Source organism: Nymphalis io, chromosome 10 (genome assembly GCF_905147045.1).
Source record: "Nymphalis io chromosome 10, ilAglIoxx1.1, whole genome shotgun sequence".
NCBI lineage: Eukaryota > Metazoa > Arthropoda > Insecta > Lepidoptera > Nymphalidae > Nymphalis > Nymphalis io.
The window spans coordinates 791704-812417 of record NC_065897.1 but is presented as its reverse complement, the minus strand read 5'-3'; the positions used below and the strand labels follow the sequence as shown (position 1 = coordinate 812417).

The window sequence follows — 20714 nt, the reverse complement described above, 5'->3', positions numbered from 1 at the left end:
AGGCCTTTAGCCCAGCAGTGTGACATTCACAGGCTGTTACGGTATTAATCATCAAAAGCGACGTTGCGATCCTTAAGAACCTGTATTTAATATTTACATAGGGAAAAGGAATCCCTAAGCCCAATGGTGCGGCAACCGAGAAGGATCCAACATCCTCATAATACCTGAGGCACACGGACTAAATTATGAATCTCTTCATAAAATGTCCGACGAAAAAGCTACAATTGCACGACAGCGAATCCCATGCAGTGGTTGCAATAACGCGTCACACGAAGAACTTCGTATTTAACCGACGACAGTAACGACTCGGCGAGGCACAAATGGCGACTGGACTGGCCAAGAAGATTCTGGACTACAACCTTACAATGGCAATCCATAATAGAGATGAAATCCATCATTGACAGGCTAGCCGAACACCATCCAGACCAGATTCCACTAAGATTAACTGACATCGACAACAAATAAAACAACTGACACAAGACGAGTTGAAGAAAAAACAAAAAAAAAATGCAATCCCAAATATTTTCATTGAAATACAGTCTAGAAATAAAAAGTACAAGATAACATAAAAATACCTTATCAAAACAAATAATATAATTAAGCGTTTAATGTGAATACAAAAACCTTTAATATTGTTATTGATATTATATAACAATAAATTAAAAAAAGCTATAAATATCGACGTGAGGAGTGCGGTAAGATACACAATATTAGCACAGTTGCACGGGCAGATAGATCGCTTGCTCGCTTATGGTTCTTGTATTTGCTTATATTAAAAATATATAGTGGAATAAAACCTTATCGTTTCTATTGTAATATCAAGACGAGCAGTCTATCATTGTATATAGCGTTAGATCAAAAGAATTTTGATAACAAAAACACGGTTTTCACTCGAGTCCGTAGCTGTACCATAATCTGCCTATCTGTATTTTTACAAAGGCCTGCAGTATTTGTTGTGAGTTAGTTTTGTCTGTTTTTAATCCAAAAATTCACTCAAAGCTAAATTTCATTACAATCACAGGCAGTCCGTTGGCAGACCACCGGTGCGTATAAGCCTCTAAGCCGCCGTCAGCCGACCGCCGAGTTATAGCAGACTGAAGTAACTAGCTACAGTGCAGCGATATTGTGTAGCTATAACTATAAATGTTACTTTGTCTGTACAAGATATTTTTGTGATAAAAAACAGCGCTGCAAGCGTATCCAGTAGATAATATTATAACTAGCATATATAGTTATATCGCATTCGAATTCGACCTTGAAATGTTTCACATTGCGTTCAAATAAGTCCTACTCTGGTAATATTAATAATAATAATTTATATTTTGAAAATTATTGATTAATGTATATAATAAAAATTTTATTATTTAACCCGCTTTACAAACGAATATCGATATCCGATTTTCTCGGTTTCAATGATAAGCGATCTTATGTAATCATAAATACAACATACAAGCCGAGATGGCCCAGTGGTTAGAACGCGTGAATCTTAATCGATGATAGTGGGTTCAAACTTGGGCAAGTACCACTGAGTTTTCATGTGCTTAATTCGTGTTTATAATTCATCTCGTGCTTGACGGTGAAGGAATACATCGTAAGGAAACCTGCGTGTGTCTAATTTCACTGAAATTGAACCACATGTGTATTCCACCAAACCGCATTGGAGCAGCGTGGTGGAATAAGCTCCATACCTTCTCCTCAAGGAGAGGAGGTCTTAGCCCTGCAGTGGGACATTCACAGGCTGGTACTTTAATATACATTATATTTCGGATCACATGATTGGTAATGCTTTTACCTTTACATTACTACATTTAGTGTATAAAGTGATTTATACATACGTCTATTTGCTCCTGTACCTTGCAATTGTATTTTTTATAAAATTGTAGAAATCCAAATTAACAAAGTGCTCTTATGAACTTGCCTTTGAAATAACACTAATAATGTCAACAATTACAAGCAGTATTCAACGTTCCGGACAAACCCACTTCAACCTATAATACACCGAAATTTCGTCTAACCAAATGTAACTAGATAAAGCAAAACCAGAACAAACAACAAGACAATGTACACAAAGTGTTACGTCACTCCTTCGTATCATACGTCATAAATATAATACCGAAGTTACACGAGTGAATACGAAAATTTCAGGCCGAATGCGAATTTCGAATGTTGTAGAATGTAATTACAACAGCAACAAATTAAGCCTCAGTAAGTGGCTAATGCACCGGCGAATGCGTCGGATAAAGGGCTTACGCGATATTAATGACTATGCGGATTGTCGTAGTGATTTAATGCGTGCGCATAAAACATATTATGTGTCGTGTTAGCTTTATGCAATACGCTTTTCCTACTGCGAAGAGAAAACGATCCTACTTACTTACTCGTATATTTTTGAGTCGTAATGACTATTGTTACGCCTAATTAAACATTAACTTAAAATGTTATTTAATCCGATTTAAGCGAGTTTCACATACTCGAATGAGATGAATTTTTGGTAAGAACTTGCCGCAAGTGAGTGATAATCAATTATACTAAAGATTAGTAAAGTTTTTCAACTTGATAACCCAAATAAATGTTAATGTCTTTGTTGCAGTGCCACCAATTAAAAAAGATGTTAATAATATAATTATACTACTTACTAATACTTATATATAACAGTAATATTAGTAATATGGCAAAGTATTGATTTTTCACCCCATAAAAATATCGTCGATTCCTTCAAAGTATCTATCGAAAAGATTTTCATCGCACGACAAACTTTCTCAGATATTTTAAACTTTCAATGTTCTCGAAAAATGTGAATTTTACTGCATAGTTGGTGATACTCGAACGCTGCACAGCCTTTTAACAATTTAAACATGAAATTCGAGGAGAAATGTGCATGAATTTCGGAACTACGGAACGTCATGACAGTGGCTGTAAACGAGCCAACTTAGAAAATTGTTGAGAATACTGAAACCTGTTTACCTACCTGTATACCTGTGCTATAAATTAATTAATATTAAGGACTAAACTACTATTGGTATAATTAAGTAGTAGTAGTAAGATTTACTGATTTTATACATGGGAAGATTTTTTAATGTTTGTTAAAACACAAAAGAAATGTGCTTATTCCACCACGCTGATTCAATTTATATATATTTTTTTAATTTACTAGGCAAACGGGTGAATTTTTTGATGACACGTTTGCCCATAAACTTGAGCACTGAATAAATTATTTAACCTAACTTCCTCGATGAGCTACCAACCATGAGACCTAGAATATTCCTTAGCTATGTAGTTTCACGGCATATATTAAAATATATAATACTTAATGTTTACGTAACTAAAATTTTGAACTGACGTTAGATTTCATGTTAATGTCGGCTTATATGCTCGCGGTAGCGCAGTTTTATTCGAAACAGCTTGTAAGTGACTACTTGAAGGAAATATAATCTATATATTAATGCTGAAACATTGAAATCCATCACATATTTTTAAGTATTGTTTAATAAAATAATAAAAAATGGTAGAATTTCGAACAAAAAGGAGCAATTTCAGACCATAGGCAATTCTAGTAAAATCGTTGTAGTTAATAATGCATGCTTATTTTATATTATCACTCGTACGTGTTAATATTGTTTATTAGTGGTACCACTCTTTCATCACATACCGCCAAACAGCAATACTTATTATTGCTATGTTCCGGTTTGAAAGGTGAGAGAGCTTAAAAGCACGAGGGACTTATCAATTTAGTTAACGGGATGGATTATATTTCTTACAGCTCCTACCTAATTTATAAAAAAAAATATCCAAGTGTTACTTAATAAAATATTATTTCGTCATCAAATACCTGTGAATCGTCTTGAGAAAAGATGGCGTCGAATGCGAACATCTTAGGCGCAGCGACACCGACTTTTCTGTCTTCAGGAGCAGACGTTGCTGATGCCGTTTCGCACAAGGTCACTTGTTTCTTGCGCTTATCCAAGGAAAATGTCTGGGTGCCACTGGTGAAGGGTCCTTCACCTGTCGCTCCCACGCGCAGCATTACTTTCACCTGTAACAAAGTAAAGCTTAGGATTAATACATTATTCGATTTCAGTTTTGCTTTAAATTAAAAGAGTCCGTAAGCAAAGGTAGGGAATTATGTAAGTCCATTTGGCTAGGTACCACCCATTCATTACATAATTCTACCGACAAAAAGCAATACTTAGTTTTGTCGTGTTCCGGTTTGAAGGTTGATTGAACCAGCGTAACTACAGACATAAGGGTCATAACATCTTAGTGTCCAAGGGGCGCATTGGTGATGTAAGGAATGGTAAATATTTTTTACGCCACCAATGTTTAGGGGCGATGATGACCAATTAGTATCATGTGGCTGATCTGCCCGTACAGCTTACCTATTATAAAAAAGGGTATAACTCGACACCTCTAAACAAATTAATGTACATTGTAGATATTTTTTCTAGTATTTAATTTCTTATTATTATTAATTGTGATTTAATTTATATAACGTATTATACTAGTATCAATATTTGTAAATAATATCTGTATTATTTCTTTTAAGTCTATAATATTTTTAAAGGATAATAATTTACGTATATTGCTTATATTAACAATGTAATACAACATTTTTGATATATCAATTGCAAAATACACTAAATACTTTTTCTCTCTGACTTAAAAAAAGGTAACTGACGTAAAAAAAAAGTTAAGACTCGTAAAGGTTACGAAAAAGAATACAAAGTAATAATAGTATTAAAAATACTGATTAAAATAATAAAACCTTGAAACATGGCTTTTACGGGATAAAAGCTATATTTCCAACATAATTTCACCATCTAACACAATTTCCACGAGCGTCTCAACGAAATACACTATTAAGGCAAACATTAAGCGCTGTTTGTTCTATTGTTGCGTTGTTGTATAGAAAATAAGCGTGAATACACTTCAAAGCCGTGTTTGTGACGCTTCGTTAAGCACAGATTCGTCAGTCCCGGGACACATGTTTCAACTTGATGCATGAGGAATTATTTTATGTAAACAATTTTGTGTTCTGTGCTCAAATCTAGTAAACTTTTAATAACGTGGTTTAGCTTTATCGTATTCAATATTAACGTTATTTGTTTTGTTTGATATGTAAATTTATAATATATGTTTCAAAAGCTATTTTTAATTATTATTAATTTTATATATTATTAAAGCTACTCTGCTAACGCTATCCGAAATTATAATGGTCACAAATGTAGGTGTAAAATATAAGTAAAACGAAAAGTTAGTCAATACATATATACAATATAAACTTAATATACAGGACGATTTTTCAGTATTTATTATCTTTTTTTTTGTAATAGTCTGTGAATGTCCCACTGCTGGGCTAAGGCAGGAGCCCTTTTTGAGAAGGTTTGGAGCTTATTCAATTTTTTATCTGTAAGTGTTTAATGTGTGTGTTGTTGATGTACCTTTGAAACAAAAAAAAAAAACTATATGTAACTTTCAATATTGCTGTAGATCAGAAAAACGATCTGGTTTTATATTTCTTAGAATTTAATATCTAAATGAAATTATTACATATAGTTCTTGAGATGCGATTAGTTACATAATTCTAGGAGCGTGTCACGCAAATCTCTATGTAATTAGAGGAGAATTAATTACGTCACGTTGTCTCCTTGAATTAGTAAGTTGGAGGCGGGGCGGAGAAATTCTCATAAGTAATAAAACGGTAATTAGATAAATATACCACGGAATACGTTTCCTTATTATTTAAGATGTGTTTTGTATTCTACCGTATAAATTGTTACATCTCAGCTTTTAGATTAGATTAACTTTCGTGCAACTCGTTAACTTTTTATTATTAAAAAAATGATATTCACTTTTAAAATATTGACACGTAAAATAGAAACTGGCTTCAATATAAAAAATAAGTAATTATGTATTGTTAATATAAAACAATTAACTGAAAAAACAATATTTATTTATATACCTGTTCACGAAATAAAATGAAAATAAAAATGGTAGCATAAGTCGTTTTTTTATGACTGATGTTTCGCGGTAAACAAGAATTGCTTGTCATTAGTAAATAAATTTGATAATAAGTAAATTACTGACTGGTGGGTGAACTGGTGGTGAACCTACTACTCAAGAGGTTTCGTTGGAAAGTTGCAGAATTTAATTCACCGCATGCAGATTTTCGCAACATATTTTCCTTTACCGTAGAAGATGAATAAACTTAATTTAATCACTTTGATGCGGATTTTCAGCCTCACTTATAAACGTAGCCTAGTTATTTATTGAAACACTGATTTCTCTCTTTCAGTCATTATTGATTTAATATTTGAAAGAAGAAGACACAGCATTGTTTTACTTATCATATAAGCTTATTTTCAAGGATAACGAGAGATGATTGCTACCGCTTTAGTAGAACGACGGCTTTGTAGACAGTCTTACTAATATTTTCCAACACACAAACATTAATAAAACTTGAGAAAGCAAACACAAGACGAATATAATATAATTAAATTCAATATATAAGTATTTTTTTAACATACGTTGTTAAAACCTCATAAAATAAAACAACGGCAATAATTATGTGTAAAATCTCTCAGTGCGAAAGAGGGTCTGCTCTAATCAGCTAATAGGCGTAATTCTAGCAGATAAGCCATTGTAACGTTACGTGTCTGGTTTTCTGATTACGGTTTCAGAATACCATTACGTGATTACACATGTCACGCTAATTTGTGAATGTGTTGTGAATGTAAGCGTGTCGTAGATCAAAGAAGTTTTTTTAGCGTGACGATCTTGTGGTACCGTAATAGCGGTTTATATGTTTTGCTTTGTCGCTTCGCTTTTTCAATTGATATGTAGTAGTATATAAATCATATATGAGGATCTCGGGTTTGCTTTCCAGGTTGTGCTATTAAATTTTATTGGGGTTTTCTGTCAAGAGATTATTTGAAGCTCAGTAAGTTGGCAGTGTAACGTCTGATCACTCCCCAGTATTGTCGGATTTCCGTCCTATCCGAATATTAGTGTGAGGCAATAGAGAAGTGCACCTGTGTGCGTGCGTGCTGTTTCGTACTCACTTGTATAATTTTATGTGTAGTTGGTTATGTCCATTGATAAAGGTCACCATGGTGAATTAGGTCAGGAAGACATAATCTCAAAAGCGTAATGGTTTACGGTTACATATTGCATGCATCATGACTTGTTGATTGAACAGTAACCGCCAGTGCCGTGGCGCGAAATACAAATGTTATATCAATTTTTCAAAATCGATTACGCCGATTTTACATAGGTTAGAAAGATAACAGGGTTTATTTATTTAGGTACACAAAACAGAATGTAATTAGGACATACAGAAAAATTAGGAAACTATACAATTTTAATCAAAATTACTCTAAAGCGTGTTAACACGGCATGCTCATAAAATACTACAGATACAGTCAGTTGGTTATAATTATTACAGTAACAGCCTATGAATGTCCCACTGCTGGCCTAAGGCCTCCTCTCCTTTTTTGAGGAGAAGGTTTGGAGCTTATTCCACCACGCTGCTCAAATGCGGGTTGGTGGAATGGTTATAATTATTACATAAATTTAAATGTGCAAGAAAGTCAGGTACATCTTCATTATGAAGGCAAGGCTTAACCTACGAAGCTAACAATAGTCCGGGGTTTATAGCAGTGATTAGTCATTGACGCTATCGGAGACAGGTCGATGTTATGCAAATTGCGCCATTACGTCAATTGTTCTGGACGAATCGATAAGATGTTCGACGTTACATTTAGTGATGTGTATGCAAATATAGTTCGTGTATTAGCTGGAACGTGCTTAATATGTATTGTCTGATTTGTTATACATATTTAAGTTAAGCTTCTTTTTTGTGGGATGAGAATATATTTATGTATATATAGTTCGAAGTTGGTTGCAACGCTTTTTATAATCTATATTATTACTATATATATACATACACACTTTTGTACCAAAGCGTTTTATTTTATCTTAAAAGATTTTGAAGGATGTTTTAAAAATTTTATATAGTATATAAGGATTTTTGTTCTGTTTTTAATTTTTATTATTTAGTTAGTTATTTAGTATTTAAACAATAGCTGTAATGAGAAAATGAATATACTAATTGAGAAAAATAATTGTAGAGAATATATTTTATCTGTGACAAGATGTCTCGAACAGATTCCGTGAAGGTGAAATGGAGATTGTAACCATAAGATATGAGAATGAAAAAAAAACTTTTTGAATAAAAATATTTATTGGAAAAAAAAGAAAAAATATAGTAGAGATTTTTTTTAATTGCCTATAGAAATTTGCCGTAAGATACTATCCCTTACATCGCCAATACAGCCTTGGCGATTTAAGGGATGGTTAAAAGATTTTACAGCAATTTTTGGGTAAAATATTTAAACATGTAAACGTAAGAAGTTATAATGAAAAATTAAGTTTATATAGTACATCTGTATATATTTTTTTAATAATAAGTAACAACTGATAATCGTCATGGGATAAGGCCGAATTAAATTAAATGAAAAACTATTTCCGGTTCAGAATGTATATGCTACCGAGAAGAACCGCAAGTAACTTAGTAGTTACTATTTATTTATAATTATTATGTTTACATAGCCTGTACGAAAACCAACAAATACTGTATTATTGAATACAATACATAATATCACTTACTGTATTATTGAAAGCAGGAACAGAGCAAATTAATTAATTAATCGGAAAAATTATATTAATTAATCGTTGATTTACTACATTTTACAGTTAATTTACTACATTACTAATTTTAATTCGGAAGTAACGACTTATTTACAAAAGAGTTCTCTTTTCAATCATCATTTTAAAAGATTTTATTGAATGTAAAAATACATAAAATTTTGTAGTTACTGCAAGAATCACCAGACGCATGCTTTTTTATCATTTATATATTCTTGCACTGTGTATTAAACCTAATACGTCGAAAAGGTCATTAATACGGGATGTTAATTGACAACGAAACCCTAACCATTGGCGCTGTTACATAGTCTAACCAGATCTTCGTACAAATCGATAAAAAGTTTGCGTGTTTCGCTGTTCATTACATTATAAGACATCGCGCGAACAACAGGTATTGATGAATTGTTTAACATTATGTTTTGTCGGATATATTTTTTATCGACATCATAACTTCAAATGTACGAAAATAAAAATAAAAGAAAGTAAAGTGGATATAGAAAATGAAAACAGGTTGCAAGCAACTTCACTACCTTAAAACGTGTGTAAGTTAAAATTAGACATGAATTTACTGAAAGTAGATTAGAAAATCTTGGCTCAGCTTGATATGAATAAATGACTTTTTATAACAATGACGTAACAGTTATCGCTAAATGTTGAATTGTTGCATTTGTCAAAAAGATCGGCTAATATAATTTAATTCCCTATGACGAGTTGAGTCTAGTAAGCTAGGTTGACGAGTTAATCCCAAAATCCTTAGTGTTTGGCGTCAGATACCAGCTTAGCCTCACCTCGATATGTATCCATTAATCGAATTAAAACGAAATAACTGGAAATGAAATTATGTATCCTATAAAAAATCAACATAAAAATGTATCTTATATGTAATATATAAAATAACATGGAATAGGATCTCCTAGAAAAAAATATTGATAAATTATAATGTTTTTTTGATTTTCTTCTAAATAAATTATATTTTTAATATTAATGTGACTAAAAATTGGCAGAAAATAATATGTATGATTTTTTTACTTGTTCTTAATTCTTTAATCGTAATTAAATTCAATAAATTACACATTTAATATTTGAACTATAGATTGGTAAACTATGTTGATAAATATTAATAATTTGCCATCCTGTATGTATACCATATATTGGCAAAAAAAGGAATTTCTATTACTGTGCTAACGGTCCAATTTCGGTCCAATTTATAATCCAACTGTGGGGGAGATATATGTGTTCAAAATCACGTGTCTATTCATTTTGATGTCTTTACTTATTCGATAATTACTTAACAGAAACACTCAATCATTTTATTGGCCCAATACTGGATTTAAGAACGTGACATAAGAAAGCCGTACAAGCCTCCAGACCGATGAGAGAGTTGCTTAGAAAGTAATCAAGTATTAACAAAAGTATTATTCGGCTAACTTTAAATGACTAACAACCGGGCTAAGGTTATTCGTAACAGAATGACAAACTGACTTCGAGAAAAACAAATCTTGTTGTCAGTAAGCGGAACGGCTTCGTCACGAGTATATTTTTTGTATTTTTTTTCGCGCCCTCGTAAATAACACAGGCTCCCATTTGTTCACTTGACAAAGATTAAAATTTTCCTTCAGTTCAGTCAGAATATGGAGACGTAACATATGAATGTTTGATGAAATATATAATGAATTTCACTAGGTGGTGGTCTGGGTGGATACCTCAGATTTTCGACCGCTAAACAGCAATACTCAGTTTTATTGCGTAGAGCCACTACAGCTACACTTCACAAGGTACATAAGATTTTAGTTCTTAAGATTGGTGGGTTATGTAAGGAATATCTTACATCACCAATATCTATGGGCGGTGGTTGCCACTTATCATTAGGTGCCCTATTCGTCCTATAACATAAACCAATCTAAATCAAAATATACCTTTACAAGTAGACTTTTAGAAGCAATTTTAAATGTAAATTAACAAGATTATATAAAATCTATTTCGAATGTCCTACCCAGATAAACTAGCACTTTAATTACCTTTTTGTCGATTGAAATTATAGTAACCATATTTAAATAGGAGATATAACGTTCACTGAACTAAAACTAGAATAAATTAAGAATAAGAAAAAAAACATATATTATCTGTCAATTTTTGTCACATAAATAGTCACACCATTATACTATAATCTCTCATTCATTCCGTTGGTGACCAAAATACACGTTATAAAGTTTTTATTTTAAATTTAAGTTGTTTGAAATTATTGATGCGCTACTATTTAAATCACCTTAGAGTATTTATACATTTTTTATTTCAAAATTGTAGAACTTGTATAGAATAACGAATGAGAGGTGAAGAAAAATTAGCCTATGTCTAGCCTTGGAATTTAAAGCTTGCTTTGTACTTAATTACTTCGAAGTAGTAGTATGTATGTAAATACGTAACTGACAGAGAGACATCCCGACAAAATTACTTTCGCATTTATGATGTTAGTTTATATACAATACTATATATAATACTTACTTTTCTCAACGTTTTTTTTTTAACTGAAACGCGTCTAATTCAAACTATTTCACTTAATAATATAAACACAAATGTATTTAATAATAATACTAGATAATAATAAAGATTATAGATAAATCGATCCTCTTAAATAATGTCAACACGCCAACATCCAGAGCGAGTGCAATAAATTAAAAAAAAATCTCTTTCATGCCCCAATATTTTCTCTCCCGGGTAAAATTGAAGCAAGACGTTCAATGTTGGTGACGTTGCACGCGTTCATGCATAAAATTAAAGTCGGTAATGAAACGTCCCTCCATGTGCTAAGCTGAGATATTCGAGTAATAAATTTTGAAGGGAGATACGTTTCGAAGATCACACAAACGGATATTATTGAAGGGTATAACTGATAATTTCGGTTAAAAAAACATCGCAACTATATTATACGAAGTCTTTTTTAGATCGACAATATCTATCAAAAAATCTACAGTACATATAATTAAAATTAATTTGCTTTAATAAAGCATTGATTACATTGGCTGTCAGTAACAATTATCACGAGATTTTTGGAAAGCCGAGTTAATCCAGTGGTTAGAAATCGTGACACATACAAAGATTAGCGAGGTCAAATCCGGACGAGCAAGTAAGTTTTTATCATATATTCTATCTCGTGCTCTCTGAATAAAAATATCGTGACGAAACCTATATGTGATAGATAAATTCCGCAATTTCAAGTTATTGTATTAATTTTGCTATGTAACATTCACATTATGACATAATTAAGGTAATAAATTCATGTCATTTAATCGATGTAATTTTTTGCATGATGAACCAGTGTATTCTTGTAGGTTTTTCAGTACTATTTACAATCCTAACTGATAATAGATTTAATTGTAATCTTGTAAAATGATAATTGAAAATGCTTGTAAGTGCTTACTAAAATAAATTGTGAGTAGTATATTATAGAACTGACGTAATGTGTTCCAATTTCCATTGTCCTTATGAAATATTTGGGTTCTATTTTCGAAATGCCAAGAGTGTTATATCCAACTCCTCGAAAAGCGACGCAAACTCATAAATATTTATGAGAATTGGCTTTAATCAATCAGGTCGTGGCCACGACACTCAATATTCAGATATTCTTTATAGCCAATTGGACGAACAAATTTGTCGTTCGATTGACGTGTTATCGACAGCGTGCGGCTTGCAGTTTGCAAGGGTTCTTGTACGCTATTATTTTTTAAATATCTGACATTCACCGATTCAAGATGTTTTGTTTGTTCATTCGCTTGTTTTTTTTCTGTTTAATTATGTGTCATACATATATAGTAAAAGCGTCATCAAAAAACGTGTCAAAGAAATAATTCCATCTATTTCAAATACTACTGAAACAGTTTTCACACTGCATCTAAAATAACTGTGCTTGAACATTTTTCTTTGATAAAACAAAAAAGGGTTTTGCAAAGTATATAAAAAAAAACCCATAGGATTTAGTTTGAGTATTCTTAAACCCACTAGCTTTGTTCTTAAAGCGACAAGAACGGTGCGAGATATCGTTACATATGAATAAAATATTTGTTTAAGATTATTTTGTTTGTAAAAATTGGTGTCAAGAAAAACCTATGAACATTATAAATTAATTTAACAGATCACATGGATTTTAATGTAAAACCGTTGATATAAACCTAAAGAATCGCAACTGTATATAAAATTGTAAGAAAAGGTCCTTCGAGCCGGATAATTTACTAAAATTTAAATATAATGTGTACAAAAACAATATATTGACATATTATAAAACCTTTTAACTCACACAATCTTAATTATAAATGAGGTATGATATACTTAATAATAAAGTGATTTATTTTATTTATCATTGAACTAAGAAGTTAAAACATAATGAAAAATTATTATATTATAATAGTTATTTTTTGTAATAAGTTAACTCTCTATTGCATTATATTCAAGCATAAAATTAATATCACTTAGCAAACTAACACGGCCCCCTTAAAAGGTTCAATTAACGTTTGGTGTACTTTAGATCAAAGCATACGTTGAGCCTATCACGGGCTCTGAATGAATTATGTAAATCGTCTATGGTGGTTAACATCGTAATATTGTAAGCGACACTTAAACCCTCGATCTTAGAGCCATGGATATAAAAAAATATGATGGAAACGATCTTGAAATTTATCAACTTGGTTAACAATACTAATTTTGTTCTTGACGCTGAAATGTTCATGACTACTAAAATAACAAAAAGTATATTTTATTTTATGTAATTTATAATTAGATTATTAATTATGTACGTCATTTTATAAAAAAAAAACAATTATGTGGCTAATGTTAAGCATAATATTCGATGAATTACAATATTATATTATACAGCAAAACATGTACAAACAATTTTAATATAGGTCTCTTTTAGTAATTTTATCTCCAGATTCGAATTCTTACAATAAAGATGGTATCTCAGGCAACATAAATTTGAAGAGGGCGCGCCGCGGGGCGCTACGCTCAGGTGAAAATTATCAAAGGGGGGCGTCGCGGTGCCAGATTTAAACCAACATCGGTTACGGAGTTACGACTCTCGTCTGCTCCTGTATATAAATGGTTGGTTATCTTCGCTACCATAAAATATTATGAGATTCCACACGCGCACCATTTCTAGTTTTCCCTTGATATCTGTTTTTTCAATTTTGCATTTGATTTCATTCGGTTATATAAACAAATTGTTGATAACGGCATTTTTTTTTCAGTACCTCAAGACTTGTGTTTCGACACTAACTATTAATGTTTAAATTACCTGTTGAGTTGTTTTTTTGTTTGTTAGATAGTTAATTAAGAAAATAAGATGTATATTTTGTATTGATGTTTATTTGTTAATATTATATATAATTGTAAAGCTATATAATTTGAAATAATATTAATTTCGTAGTTGCTGAATTAATTTATTTTATGAAATATCAAAACTGGGTGCTTGGGTTGTAGTTTATATCCTAAAGATTTAGATGGCTTATAAGAAGACATACATTCTTCTGAGATTACGTTATCATTGAAATATGTTATCAACCGTAATACAATGTACTTATACTTTCTTAAGCTCTGTATTGCAGTATTCTAGCTCACTACACTTACCAGACTCATTTCTTTAACAAAAATCAATTACTTCTAATAATTACGTGCTCATGTAATAATGATATCATCATTAATTCAATAACGAAAGAAATTATGACATTTGATCATTATTATTAAAGGTGTAATAAAAAATTTCAAGCAGTGCAAAATTAAACGGACGGAATTCTCTAATAAAATAAAACTGGCCGTGAATTTCCTTAAAGGGTTAAACTCAATTACCATTTACTTAAGTAATTGCTTTGAATTAAATCGAAATGAAATACAAAATCTTACAGCGGTGGCTTAGGATCGGACTCCACAAAGAGCGATACAAAGAGCTATTAAAACTGTAATGCGTTTTTTGAATTTATACTTTGTTAACGACATCGATAGTGCCATATTTGATAATTATGATTTTAATGATGATGGATATGGTAACTTTGTCATTGAAAGGACGGAAAAGAGTAAGTACTGAGTTTCTTAACAGTTATACTCTGTAGAATCCACATTCCGAACCGGTGGTAGCTTTACATTAAATATAATCCTGAAAAATGAAAATTCAAAAGTTATCATTATGGCATTTATATAAAAATATTCCAAATAAAGTTGTATGGAATGGATTTACTATCTTATAAAAAACAAAATATTCAATATAAAAAATAATAATATAGAAAATACTTGATGTTAAAACAGCAATACTTGATATTGTTGTGTTCCGGTTTGAAGGGTGAGTGAGCCAGTGTAATTACAGGCACAAGGGACATAAAATCTTAGTTCCCAAGGTTGGTGGCGCATTGGCTGTAAGCGATGGTTGACATTTTTTACAATGCCAATGTCTAAGGGCGTTTGGTGACCACTTACCATCAGGTGGCCCATATGCTCGTCCACCTTCCTATTCTATAAAAAAAAAAGAAAAAGAAAATTCAATTACTATTTAAACATAAAAACAGAACTTTGTAATATAATTTTATATATAATATAAACTTTATATATGAAATATAATTAAGAAAAGTATAACTATTTTAGAAGTACATAAAAAAAAATCAAACAAACGTAATTATACTATGGGTCGATCAAGCTTCAAGCATAACCCTATAGTCAACTGCAAGCTGCAGATTTATTATGAAGTTAATTAAAAAGTAGGTTTATATTATTCGAAAAACATATGCTGGACTTTAAACCTTAAGCTATTTGCGACAATTGATAGCGTCAGTAATAAATTGCAAGGAGGTGGAATCGCCGCAAACGATCTCATAAACTTGAGAAAAATAAAAAGACACTCCAACCAAATTACACTGAGGTGCCATGAAGTGATTTCCGTTCCGTTCTTTGATGTTTTATAAAAACAATGTTAAAAAAGATTGCCTTTTGATCAGTTACGGTTATAAATGACCAAAGACGTATGTTAATAAGTGGAAAGGATTTAGATTACATTTTCGGATGAGCAAAATTATTTCAAAAATAATGGATACGAAGTTTATCGTTCAATTTCATCTGTACTATTTGATAAAGACTAAACTTTTGTATTTTATTAATACTTTCTGAAAGAAACTCTCAATATTTTCAGCTTCCCATTTGAAATCACAGTTCGAAATTGCGGATTTGATAGAAGTACACTTCTCCCTCGGGAATCTCAACAATACTATCATCTGGCTTCCACACTCGTTGAGTGACGGAACTTGTAAAGCATTTTAATGAAAAAAAAGAATTCGAATACAATAAATAAGTTCAGTTAAAAAAAATGAGAATGATGGTCCAGTGGTTAGAACGCATGAATCTTAACCGATGATCTATGTATCTGAATAACCCGGGCAAGCACCAATGAATTTTCATGTGCTTAATTTGTGTTTATAATTCATCTCGTGTTTGACGGTGAAGGAAAACATCGTGAGGAAACCTGCATGAGTCAAATTTCACTGAAATTCTGTCACATGTGTAATCCACCAACCCGCATTGGAGCAGCGTGGTGGAATAAGCTCCTCCTTAAACCTTCTCCTCAAAAAAAAAAGGAGAGGAGGCCTTAGCCTAGCAGTGGGATATTCACTGTTACTTACTAAACAGTTAAAAAAATATAAAAAAAATTAAAAGAACAAGGCACTCGGCTGCTTTTACCTCCTTCTTAAAAGCAAAATCAGATTTTGAGTAAAGTTTAAGGGTGATCGTTAAAATTGCAAGTGTACGGGGAGACGGACAAAGTTATAAATTTAAATCACTAAGTCTAGCAAGTTGTGGCAAGTTGGAAGGAACTCACAGCAAATTGGATTACTGTGGCGTACATAGGCTAGTTTGACATGTAAGATGAATAAGGCACGCTATTTATTTTTTGTTGTGATAAAGTAACTATAAAAGAAATAATTTTTTAAAATTAAATTAAGTAATAAGAACTCAAGATACAATATTCAATCTTCATCTTGGTGTACATTTGTTTCAAGTTGTATCTTGCATATCTACTAAACATCCGTTATTAAAATACTAACGACCGTGAAAAATAAAATTAAGATTATTTCCCGTTATTAAAAGGTGAAAAAGGCAAAATATTTAATCAGCGAGGGGCAGTGGAGAGTCTCATTAACGCTGATGGCCCTTAAACGCAGTTCGTAAGCTTGAGACAGGTAGACAACGGAACTCATTAGCACATCTACTTATTGATGTAATTATATATTTTGACGAAAATACAAAACAATTGGGTTAGAATGAAAATTATTATAATTAGAATTATATTTGAATATGATTTAATATTAATAATTTCCCATCTGTATATATTTTAAATAATTTGTACACCTTATGAATGAATATGGCCTATGACGCGCTAATCTGTCAGTCCTAAATGAAAAATCGCGCTCATCTTTTCATAAACTTTATGGACTATGTAATTAAATAAGGCAACGACTGGTAAAACACTAACTTTTTACATGGTTTAAGCCTTGCCGAAAAGCTAGTATATAAGATTTTATGTTTAACTTAACAACTAAAAATAATATACTTCTTGGTAAATTAAATGGAGAACCATTCATTAATTTCATTCACTTTCTAAAGACTGAAAGCGGTTGAGTAAAACTTAAAAGAAAGCATCAAATTAAGGGCAACGGAAGAGTGTCAAGTTCGAAACTTGGTAATTTTTTTCGTGAACTGCATCAGCGATTCCCGCTAGTTATATCTAGTGTATAGATACTCCACCCTAACGATTGTTACAAGTTTTAAGAGCGATTACGTGCCTAAACGCGAGCGAGGGACACTTCTTCTGTGCCACAAATTAAACAAGTTCTGAAATTCTGACTGCCTCGCTTCGACAAACTTAATAATTAGTTAAGCTGTTTTGATTCCAGTCTGTTGTGTGATTGGGTTCGCGTGTTTAGAGTTCTCGATTACAAAGTTCCGTTATTAAATGTCTAATGACGCTTTTTCTAGTATGTTTTTGTTTTATTTATCCAGGCATTTGAATGTTATTTTCAATATTTTATATTATATTTTTAATTTAGGATAATGAATTTACATGATTGTATTGTATCAGTTTCGTCTGGTTTCAGTTTGTCGGATTCATTCCTTACTGTAATATGTATTTTTTTGCCTAATTACGATTGTTTAAGATAATTTTGTTAAGTTTAATAATATCTATTATGCTGATGTTTACAAAATTATAGAAATTTCATATTATGTAAAGAATCAAACTTGCTAAATTTATAATAACAATATTTTGCTAGTTGTACAAATACGAAACGAATTTCTTCGTTACAATTTCCAAGAACTTTGTCGTACATTGTGCGTACTGAAGTTAAGGGAAAAATACGTGATCCGAGTGTTAAGAACGAAGGCGGGTAAATTAGGGTTACGTATTTAAACTTTGAGGAGCAAAAAAATGTTCTTCAACTTTATTTGCTTGGAGAAATGTGAAAGTGTGGAATTAATGAATGAAATATGGTTATCATTCACAATTTTAAGACTTGTCATATTATATATATGTAAAAAGAATATTTTTAAAACATTTTATGTCATAAACGTCTGTAAGCTTATTTGAAATAATAACACATTTCAAGTTAAGATAGATATATTTGTGTTTTTACTATTGAAATGACAACAAAATATTTTTGAAATGTATAAATGGCAAGCATTAGAGATAAGCATTTGATGAAGATGATAAAATATTTTATAAACATAAAGCAACTTAAATGCAATAATACTTTAAATATACTATTTATACACAAAATCGTTCTCATTAAAAGCTATAATTTATTATTTATAATATTATTAAGCAAAAATGTAGAAACAATATTCTATGTCATATCAAACCAAAAAGAAACATGATTAAAACCGAATAACCATAAAAAAGTTATCAAACATTAATTAAATGAAGATGAGTCGTATTTTATGACTTAGAAATCTTGTTACCAGGAACAAAGCTACGTCAAGTTTGGCAAGGAACACATGTGATATACGAAGTATCAAAAACTTCAGCCGTTAATAAGTTGGCTCCTGGGTCATATATCGCAGTTCACCGCGTTGACGTTACGAGCGGACCGAGGTACGACATATGCCTTAACTAAGTTAATTTCAGCACGCAACTTGTTATATATAGTTCGTTTATTAAAACTAGACATGGCAATCTGTTTTAAATATATTCCATACGGGTTTCAAAATGCATGCATCACTAATCGAATTTCAGTGAACTTGATTTTTGTTTAACATAATCAGCGCACAGTAATATTATATGCGTGAGGAAACCTATCTACCCACAGTGTAGCATATATGTTTGTAGATGTAGGTGTCTACACACAATTGAACACCGTAGTGCAATAAGCCTCGAATCCTTAACGAGCAAGGACGTATGTGCCGAGCATTTAAAGGCTGTTGCTTTACTTAAATTATTTTAAGCGCCCCGATGTAATGAAAACTTTTCCGTAACCTGATTTGTCAAACACTTTGTTTATCTTTTGTTTTAGGCAGTTGTTGTTTGATTTTATACTAGCGGTCCGCCCCGACGTCGTCCAGGTTGAAAATTTTTGATACCTAACGTGACCCACGTTATTGCAATTTTAGAGAGATCTCATATATTTTTGAAAATTATATCCAACCTATGTTACTCGCTAATAATTAAGCTTTCTGTAGGTGATTTTTTAAAAAAAACAGCTTAATAGTTTTTGAGTTTATCCATTACAAACAAATATACAAAAAATTACATATTATCTCTTTATAATATTAGTAGATAGATTATAGTTGTTATTGGATTAAGATTTTTTATGCATCTACTGTTACTTAAGAAGTTACTTAATTTTGTTATGTTAAGAATATTTAAACTTTGTCATGGTCCCATTAAAGAGTGAGCCCATTGAAAACAATACTTTACCAGCCGTAACACCGTAACGGAACATTATATAATCTAATTACAAATATGAAATGACAAATAACTTAACCGCACGACATTAGATTTCCGTGACGAACAATACTTTAGGTCAGTGGTCATTCACACAGGGCCTTTTACGAAAGTATTATCATTAGGACGTGGTCACAATGGCTTTAGCAGTTAAGAATTTGTACTGATAAATGACGTAACTTGTCACATCATCACATCTGCGGGGAGTGATTGAACATGCAAATGACCTAGTGGTACTAAAACTGCTACTAATGACATACATTAAAATAGTTAAGGCAAGATTTATTGGTCCATTATGAACAATACCTTATCTTAAATGTTTCTTAAAGAATAAAGTTTGACGTTCAGTATGTGTTCGGCGTTTTAAGTGTGGTTATGTGCTCATGAGAAGAGATATGAGGTTTGGTTTCAAAAGATAACGCAGAAAAGAGTCAACTTGTTTTATTATGCAGATGCAAGTTAAAATGTATCCAGCTCTTTTGGGTCGCTTAGGTTTAGTTTAGTATATGTGTTTCTGGGGTGGGTCTTTTTAGTGCAATGGCTGCCTTCCAGGAGAATAGTCTACATTTCGTTTCGTAAGTGACGACTGAGGGATTTTAGACAAGCGCATATATCATACAAGGGATTGAACTACCCATGTTAATGATGATGGATAACAAGCTCAGAAAACAAAACTTCAAAGGAAGGTTGGCACCAGCAGGCAGCTGGAGTAATGTTCATGCGCTGATCAAAATAAATGTTATAAGAAATATAGCTAATCCATTGATAGAGGTGTACAAGTACATAAGAGTAGTACAAGTATATTTCTACAATTATATAACCAAAATACTCGATTCTTTAGTACCTGAAATTGATACAAAGTATGAGAGTCAATTAATTTTTTTTTAAACACGGCCATCTGATTCCAGACTTATATTGATAATTACACCCAGACTCAGGACAAACAGACATGTTAATGCATACAAATGTCTGTCCTGGGTGGGAATCGAACCAACAATCTTCGGCGTGAAAGGAAAGTATCTACCAACCACGCCAACCGGCCCGTCAT

The 20714-nt window shown here is 31.7% G+C and overlaps 1 protein-coding gene across 2 annotated transcripts in view; it reads right to left on the bottom strand.

Annotated features, from left to right (window-relative positions):
- LOC126771226 (kinesin-like protein CG14535) overlaps positions 1–20714 on the bottom strand; it is a 228892-nt gene that overhangs the window by 9653 nt on the left and 198525 nt on the right. For both annotated transcript variants that reach the window (XM_050490987.1, XM_050490986.1), the window contains one exon: positions 3830–4033. In XM_050490987.1, the coding sequence (XP_050346944.1) occupies positions 3830–4024 (195 nt within the window). In that variant the 5' untranslated portion in view covers positions 4025–4033. The remainder of the gene's footprint in view (positions 1–3829; positions 4034–20714) is intronic.